This window comes from Colossoma macropomum, unplaced genomic scaffold, assembly GCF_904425465.1.
Source record: "Colossoma macropomum unplaced genomic scaffold, Colossoma_macropomum, whole genome shotgun sequence".
Lineage (NCBI taxonomy): Eukaryota > Metazoa > Chordata > Actinopteri > Characiformes > Serrasalmidae > Colossoma > Colossoma macropomum.
The window spans coordinates 47,515,991-47,525,280 of record NW_023494791.1 but is presented as its reverse complement, the minus strand read 5'-3'; the positions used below and the strand labels follow the sequence as shown (position 1 = coordinate 47,525,280).

The 9,290-nt window shown below is 42.6% G+C and overlaps 1 protein-coding gene across 1 annotated transcript; it reads left to right on the top strand.

The window, feature by feature from the left end:
• Nucleotides 1–229: 229 nt before the first annotated feature.
• osr1 (odd-skipped related transcription factor 1) lies at nt 230–8,786 on the top strand. The gene is made up of 3 exons (XM_036575210.1): nt 230–497; nt 6,019–6,693; nt 8,008–8,786. Exons 2-3 carry the CDS (start codon nt 6,032–6,034, stop codon nt 8,138–8,140), a joined length of 795 nt encoding a protein of 264 aa, XP_036431103.1. The 5' UTR covers nt 230–497; nt 6,019–6,031; the 3' UTR covers nt 8,141–8,786.
• The last annotated feature ends 504 nt before the right edge of the window (nt 8,787–9,290 follow it).

The following is a 9,290-nucleotide window of genomic DNA, read 5'->3' as shown; positions in this document are numbered from 1 at the left end:
CTTCTGTAGGCCCTCAGTTCTTCAGGCATTACCTTCTGTAGGCCCTCAGTTCCTCAGGTCCTCAGTTCCTCAGGCCCTCAGTTTATCGGGCCCTCAGTTCTTCAGACCTTCAGAGTGAGACAAGCGAGAGAAACTTCACTCTGAGTGTGTGTGTGCGTTGTGTGTGTGGGTTGGGCCGAGTGGCGCGCATGCGCACTGCGTGGCTCTGCGCTGCAATAAAGAGGCGGTATGAGTTTTGGGAACTCCAGAAAGAGAGCAGGAGAGAGAGAAAGAGGGATAAAGGGAGAGAGGAGAGAGTGTTAGTGTGTTTAAGCGAGCAAACCCGAGCCGCGCGAGCTAACAGGAGTGTGTGTGTGTGTGTGTGTGTATCCCGAACATGCTGAGAAAGTTTCTCCAAACTGCGTGAAAGTCTGCAAAGCGGCGCTTCTACAGAACTTTCCTGCTCTGCTCTCCGCTCCGCGCGACTCTCCGGGAACCGCCGGCTGCATCCACATCTGGTAAATACTCTCCGGCACGCGGGACTGTTTCAGCTTAACCTCACAGAGCTGTCTGAAAAAGAGGGTTCTTTAGTAAAGGGAACGGTTCTGTTTAGAAACACAAGTTCTACATAGATCCGTTTCACGCTCGGAACAGTTCTTTACATGGCGAAACGGTTCTTCAGATTCTGATGGGGAATGTGCTGTATATGAAAATGGTTCTGTCTAGCACCAAAAGGGTTCTGCTGTTGTTACGATGTCAAGCTCGTAGAGCAAGAGAAGAACCCTTTTTTGGTGCTACATAGAACCATTTTCAAAACACACGTACAGCACATTCTCCATCGCTGTGAAAACAGTTTCACCGTGCAAAGAACAATTTAAGCGTGCAAATGGTTCTGTGTTCTTTACTAAAGAACTCTTGGAGAACCATGTTTTTAAGAGTGTGTGCATTCATGCAAAAAGTTCCATGCAGATTTTAACTGGTGCCTAAAATAATGAGCAGTTTGAGTGATTTGTGCTGCACGCTGTCTGTGCACGAATCGCGAGCTGCAACCTTTTTATTGTTTTATTTTATTTGATTTTATTTTTTAAAAAAGGCGATTAAAGCTGTAATTCGCCTTCGTGCAAAAGCGCCAAACGCGTAAAACACAATGAACGAAAGAGCTGAATGTGTGTAAAAAGAGGTTGAAAAGGAAAATGAACAAGAGTCCCAGGTGCGCGCGCGGACAGGTGGTAGCCTAACTTACAAGTCTGCAGGCTCTGATAGTAACTGGCATTACCTCAGTTTAAAAATCTTTTGGTTTGTTTTGTTTCGTTTACGGATAAAAATGCGTTGCAAAATTATTAACAGCGCAAACGGGCGGATTTCAAACGAAGCGTCCGCGCATGCATTTTATTATTAATATTATTTATTATTGTTATCATTTTGGGTAGTTGTTCATGCTGCTTTTTGCGATCGTGCATCTTTGTCTTAATTATTTTTTTTTTCGTTCATAAATGAAAGAATTTTAAAAATGCTGAACGCTCGCGCGAGTTGCGTTAGCAGCGCTCCGTATTTTTGCCGCTTTAATAATGTTTCTGCAGGATGAACATGATGTTGGCGCGCGGACATGCAGCTGAGTTTATGTTTTATTCTGAAGGTGCAGCTCAGATCCCGAGATCCTTAATCCGCAGCGTTAGTGGTTTAGCAGTAACGTCACATCCCCGTTCAGTTAATTCATTAGGATAATTATATTTAAAATGCGGTTAGAATTGAATTCCATATTATTAATATTATAATTCTAAATTTTCTCACCGTGGATTCCACGTGATGCCTCACTGGGGTTTGTTGTTAAATCTCCTGAGCAGAGGATGCTCACCGTCTTCCTGCACCGCGTTTGGAAAACCGTCTTCCAGTTTAAGAAATATTTTTGGCTTATTTTATTTATTTATGTGTTTATTTATTTATTTATAATTGAAAATAAACCGGTCAGATTTTAGTCTTTAGAGTTCAGTACTGTTAATGTTGAACAAATTAAAAGCTAAAATTGTTGTTTTTATTATTATTATTTTAAAAATAATAATCGTGTGACAAAATCAGCAGATGTGAAGCAAATTTGAATTATCGATCAGATTAAAAATAATTGATGACCGTTGTTTCGTCCTGTTCAGATTTCAGATGGTATGATATTTGTTAAAATTCTTAGAATCATTTTTAAAGGCTTTAGTTTTGTTTTGTTGTGTTTATTTTTCATTTTAGCTGGACGGTGCATCTTCCTCACACGGACAGAAAAAAAATACATGCATAATTAAATAAATAAAACACCAAAAACATGCAGCTTACATGATAACGGCTTCACATTTGACTGAGAGCAGCAGACGCTTCACACATGGGGCTGCAAAAATTCCTGCCTAATTCCTCCCAATACACTTCCAGTAACGAGGCTCTGGTCACTTTGACGACCAGAAACAGCGCAAACTTTCTGAGTGAGTGACCCTCAAACTACAAAAGAAAACTTTTACGGACAAAAGTAGAGTCGATCACTCGCATCAGACGCCAAAACACAGTCTTGATTTTTTTCTAGAGCTTTAAAGCGAAATTCCTTCGATTTTTATTTAATTTTTTATATAATATCAGTGTGTGAGATGTAAACAGAGAGATTCAGAGTGGTTTGGTGTGAAATGGTTCAGATGTCTTTACAGTGGTGGTGATAGGAACCAGGGGTCGCCATGACTACAACACAAATATAGACATTTTATTTACTATCCAGAACCTCCAGTGAACCTACAGGAGTCTTCTGAGTTAATATGGAATGTTGATGATGGAAAATAGTGGAACAAATACGTTCCCTTCACCATGAATATTTTTTTAAACACGTTTTAGGCCAAAATACTTTTATAACTATCGCAAAACAACGTCTCAGTCATCAGATACTGTATTCATAACCACTTCATGTAATGACTTTCTGTGAGGGAGCGTTTAGAGGTGGACGTCTGGTTCCTATCACCACCACTGTGAACAATTCTGACTGTAAGTTTATCTAGAACGGAGCGTTTCACACCAAACCACTCTGAAGGACTCTGTTTACATCTCAACCATTTAATTCTGTGGAATTTTTGAAATATCAGTGGAGTTCCCTTCAACGTTGCACACCCTAACCATAATAACAGCCATTAGAAAATAAAGTGGTGCACAAATCAGGCTAATTAGCCACACATGTGGCCCTGAAACTTCACTAAACATGTGAGATCAGTGATTAGTGAGCTTGTGAGGAACTCAGGAAGTTTATAATATGAGAATTAATGATAATAAACTACATTCCCTTGTTTTCCTCATCAGACTGGCACGTCGAGCCTGGTTAAGGCGCTGGGGTTAACAGGCGTTGGAGAGCTTTAGGTGTTCCCGCGTGTAATTGCCCATCTGCCCTCCTGCCCTCCTGCCCCCTGCCCCATTGTGAGGGGTGTGTTCACTTCAAAGGGTTAACGGGGCCAAGAGCTGATCTCCTCTAATGACCCCGTAAGGAAAAGTCAATTACTTCTGCGCCATGATCAGAGCGCCCAAATCCTCAGGGGAGCTTTGAGCTTTCACAAAGCCCAATTAGAGCTGTTTCACTTTTTATTTACTCCCAGAATCAAACCTGGCACTCCTCGTCCCCGGCTCAGAGCTCGGAGGCCTCAGCAGGCTTTCAGCGGCTACTTTTCCCAGCTTTGTGCTCATGTACACTTTTGCCTCTGTCACTTTGACCTTATGTACAGATGCTCAGACTGTCAGGAAACTATCTGGTAGTTCGAGTTGGAGTTTTTGGGTTTTGGGTTGGATGTTGTAGAATCTTACATTCAAATCGAGTTATATGTAGTGGCTGAAGGTGACCATCTACACTCTCAGAAGTAAAGGGACTAAACTATCACTGGGGCAGCCCCCTCCTGTCACTGGGGTGGGACCCTCAAGGGTACATCTCAGTACCTTTAGTCAGGGAACATAACTGAACCATAATCCACTGAAATGATATGTTCTAAGCTGTACTGACTCCACACACCCCGTCTCGTCTCCAGGCTTTTATTTTATTGTTCTGTTTTAAAACATTCGGTTATGAAAAGGTACAAATACGAACTTTTCACCTGGAAAAACTTATTCATGGTCCATAATTACATATTAAAAGCACTGTTGTACCTTTGAGGGAACATTTACATTGTTTGTACCTTAATGAACGAAAAATGTACCTGAACCGAACCTTTATTTCAGTGGAAAGTGGACACTCAGAATAGTGTTAGCATTATTTTTTTTATAACAGAACATCAGATTCAATTTGTGGCACTTCTTTCCACCTCCAGATCTCAGCGATGTAAGGTCTAGTTATAGTGGCACTTAACAATCAGTAATAGCCTAAACCCTTACAGTGTTGTTGGAGGCCTGTCCTCTTCCTTCTTCTCCAAATATCCAAACTGAACCAGCGAACTCAGCTAAGGCCCTGGTGTGCTGAGACAGCATCAGCTCACTCTGAAGTGTGTGTTTTACACACAGACTCCACTGACCACAAGATTTAAGTCACCCATACTGATAATGCTTATTGGTATCTGCAGCTGGCTTGACTCACAAGTCAGCTGCATGTTTTATTCTGTTTTGAGCAACTTCTTTGGATGCTAGGTGCCCACCGGGCAGCCATCCACGGTAGGTCCAGCCACGTGTCCGTGTCTATAAATGAAACGGAGCTCTGGAATCTAGCTGGAGTTGAGTTTCAGATGGTAAAAGTGGAATCAGAGGGAGGAGAGTAAGCGATCCTTTAGGTATCTTGCTGTAGAGAGAACAAGTTGGTATGTGCGTATGTCAATCACGAGGCCGTGATGAGACAAAGAGCAGTTATTGTGCTTTGTGTGTGTTCGTATCAGGCCAGATTAAACAGTCGTTGCAGGTATGTCACGCTGTCTTTCTCCTTCTGTCAGCCTTGTCGCCCGGGGCGCATTTTCTGGGAGCGGGAAACGCCTATGCCAAAACATACAGTCATGTCTGGCAGGCCGGGCTGTTGCAGCAGACACATGCGTGCACACATGCTCCTCTAGTATCACCTTGTCAGGTGCGAGGTGTTTTCGCATTTAGCCTGGACAGATGATGCTTTGGTGTGTTGTTTTTTGTGGTGGGGGTGGGGTGGGGGAGGGGGATCCTTCTTGCCTTCAAATCCTTGACATTTAATTAAAACATCTTAGCCATTTATAATCCCAGGCTTATTACGTACTAAGCCTTATTATTCAGTAACTACAAGAAATTCAATGCAAACAGATTGGGCTATTCTTAGGTTATAGAAGTGTGTAATAAAGCTTCGGGCTTGCTGATGAGCCCTGACCATCTAAGGGGTTAAGATATCTACACCTGTCTAGCTTTTCATAACGGTCTCTTCAACTGGGCAGCTTTTAATTCTACCCACAATGCACCTGATAGAGCTGACAAACCTTTAAGAACTTCAGGAGGAATCAGGTGGAGCGGCAACTCAGCAGAACTCACATTTAGTCAAAAGCTTTCTATATTAATGAACATATTAAAGCCTATTATCTCTTAGATATGTTTATTTCTACTAAATTATTGTGTAAATAAATGGTTACGAAGTCATTCAGAGCGATTTGTTCACAGTGGTGGTGATGGAAACCAGGCATTTGAAGCTTTTGATGCTTCTGAAAGCTACATGAAGGGGGTTGTAAGGCCAAATTGCACAAAATTTTCTAGTTTTTTCAGATTTAGCATAATTTTTTCATTGTCAAACTTATATATAAAACTTACAATGTGCATATTTGTTCACTGGTGGTTTAGATAGTAAAAAAATGGCTATATTTGTGTTGTGGAATGTATCACCGAGCTCTGCTACATTCCCAGTAAAACAAACTCGGGGGGTTAATCAACACTGCTGTCATTTACCTCTTGAAAGTTTCAGGTTTATTTTGGCGTCGCTTCCAAACTTGCCTGCAGCGTTATTGTACAGTTGTACGTTCATGTTAAAATGAATAACAGTTTCTTGGTCTGTCATTTTGTGATGTGCTTCAGAATTAATAACATTTCTGTTGATCTCTTCTCCAGGACCATCTCTACCATGGGTAGTAAGACTCTCCCTGCCCCCGTGCCTCTCCACCCGTCCCTCCAGCTGGCCAACTACTCCCTCCTCCAGACATCCAGTGGCTTCCAGCTGCCCGCCGACCCCATGCCAGGTGTGTACAGCTTCAGCGCCCTACACGCCGTCCACCTGCACCACTGGACGCTGGGCTACCCGCCGTTCGCCCTGCCCCGCTGCACCTTCTCCAAGCTGCCCGGGCTGGTGGATGCCCGCTTCCCGCTGCCATCCATCCCACTGCTGCCCCAGCTGGTCCACCCGGCCAAGCAGGACTCCTCCCCTGGGTCAGCCAAAAGCAAACCGCGCTTCGACTTCGCCAACCTGGCGGCAGCTGCCACCCAGGAGGACCCGCTGAAGGCCGAGGATCTGAGCGTGAATGGCGGAGTCAACGCGCATGCTCGCGGGCCGTCCCTGGGCTGCCTGCTGGACGCGGCGGCCAAGCTGTCGTCGCCCGAGAGGAAGCCCAGCCGTGGCCGGCTGCCGTCCAAAACCAAAAAGGAGTTTGTGTGCAAGTTCTGCGGCCGTCACTTCACCAAGTCCTACAACCTGCTGATCCATGAGCGCACGCACACGGACGAGCGGCCGTACACCTGCGACATCTGCCACAAGGCCTTCAGGAGGCAGGACCACCTCAGAGATCACCGGTAAGAGACGATGTCCAGTCCTCAGGGCTTAGGATTGCAGCTAATGAGCATTTCTATTCCACTAATCCCTTAACTATTCAAACTCCAGACATATTATTTAGCAACTGCTATTGATTATTTAGTAACAACGTTGAAACTAACAGGCCAGTTAACCGATAACTATGCACTGGGGGGGGGGCAATATAAGCTACCTCGCATTACATTGGCCAGCTGCATGTTTCAGTACAAAGAAAGCATATTTAGTCTGATTTAATTGGATTGAGTGCAGTGCATTGTGCAAAATGTTAGAATTACAGGTTTTGATTTGAAAAATATTGTGACATATTGTGTATCATGAAGTATCACAATGTCAAATTTTTTTGCCATATCGCCCAGCCCAGCTGTGCACCTATTAGTTTCAGAGTACTTACCATTTATTATATCATTATTGTGTTATTCATTGTTACTGATTAATAAGTCTGTAGATTAAGAATTGAAAAATAATGCTAGACTTTGACCCTTTTAACTCTAAGGAGATATTGGTGCACCCAAACTTTAATACCGCCCCCTACACTTCCTGTAGTGTATTACAGTCTGTCAGAGTGACTGTGTGGATCATATGAACATTATAGAGCTTTTTAAATGAAACAGTAGAAGCCATATCGCCCCCTACACTTCCTGTAGTGTATTACAGTCTGTCAGAATGACTGTGTGGATCATATGAACATTATAGAATACTATTTTTTTTTTTATAATGAAGAGGTTTACAATAAAAGTGGACATTCTTTTCATAATGGACATAGCATGATTAAACATGAATGTTCATGAATCTGTATGGTTGTCATCTCACGGTTTTTTCAATTAACTGAAGCATGTGAGCTTCTGAAACAATCACAGATGGATACATGCAGAGTCTGAGTGCTGTGGTGCTTTTACATGTAATCCCACTCAGTAATGGATACTGAAGGGTTTGGGTTTTGCTTCATAAAATAAAATATATAAAATAATCCATAGCATATTTCTGCTTTGACTATGGCCTGGTGTAAACCTAAACCACTTCTGGTTTTATACTACTGAACATAATAAGACCGTAACGGAGGATCTGATGTTGCCAAGACACGCAGAATAACACTGGAACCTTTCTAACTGACCGTTATTACACAAAACATCACCCTGTTTCCTTGGTGCATTAGTCTCTTCCAGTACTCATGTCTAAACATGGAAGATTCGCTGCTTTTACCATTAAAAAATAGTTGGACTGTCTGTTAACAGCTCCTCTCTCTCTCCTTCTCTCTCCTTCTCTCTCTCTCTCTCTCTCTCTCTCTCTCTGTGCAGGTACATCCACTCTAAAGAGAAGCCATTCAAATGTCAGGAGTGTGGAAAAGGTTTCTGTCAGTCCAGAACGCTCGCAGTCCACAAAACGCTGCACATGCAAGTCAAAGAGCTGAAGCCGGCCAAGATAAAGTGAGGTCAGCAGCCTCAGCCAATGGGGACGCTGGAAAGCCAATGACCCGAGGACAGCGGCCATTAGCAAAGCCAGGCCGAAAGAGACTTCAACATGACTTGAGCGCACGGGCCTGAACTGAAAATACCAAAAATATGGATTTATCCCAAAGCAGGAACAAAACGGACCGTTCCGAAGTCGTTCCGAGCCGATCGGATCTAAAAAGCATCAGCATCCTGGATTTATGGATTTTCAGTCTCGACGCTGATGGACTCGGATTCAGGGTGTCAAATCTCGAATGGATCAAATCCAGACTCAGACACTAATGTATAAAATGTGATTTCTGTCGATGCTCTTAGACCGCCGACAGATCCGTCAGTTTTCCGGTTATTGATTGTTGGGGACTGTGCGTTTGTTGATGATAATGAAGACCAAATCCAGCCTATGGACCTTCTCTGAGTTCAGACAATCATTAAAAAAGAAACCAAAGCAATAAGGTTGTGAAGTAGGCGACTCTCCAAAGACACATTCCAGTCTTGTATTTTTTTATGTACAGATTTCCTTTTTGTATAACTGTTATTTGGCACTTTAATCAGTTTATTGATTATTTACATATATCACTGGATTCCTTAAACTTATTTTAAAAATAAATAGTCATTTTCTTAACAAACTCGGTTGTGGACAGCAATGTTTTTGGTAACTGCACTTTTAAATACTGTCTCAAACAGGTAAAAGGGTCAAATGTCTGAATCGCTATATAAAATAGTGATAGTATTGCCAAAATTCAGGCTTCGCTATGGCTACCGTTTTTAGCTGTGTGCCATACGTTTGTCCGTTTTTATAGGTAACGGTGCCATATGGAGTCTATTAGAGGTTGTTTGAAACTCAACAGGGTTTGATGGTTCAGCCATGCAGTTAGCATCATGCTAATTGGTGGGGTGTAAGCTGGCATTGCATAGTTACATTAGCCTCAAAGCTCCAGTGCAAAAAACTAAAGAAGCAAACTTCAGACACCAAACAAGTCTTGGCTGACTGACTACATTTTTGGGGTGAGATTTCTGCCAAACTATCACTTTAATGTCTACATAATGTCTCCAGAGAAAGGATGTAAATAATAAACGACTAACTGAAAAATAAACCAATGTTCAACCAATACTATCAGTGAAGGTAATTA

What these genes read in the sequence shown, in the direction of transcription:
- osr1 (XM_036575210.1), top strand. Translation starts at nt 6,032, where the DNA reads ATGGGTAGTAAGACTCTCCCTGCCCCCGTGCCTCTCCACCCGTCCCTC. An exon ending in GACCACCTCAGAGATCACCG is followed by an intron (nt 6,694 to 8,007) that starts GTAAGAGACGAT and finishes CTCTCTGTGCAG; the next exon opens with GTACATCCACTCTAAAGAGA.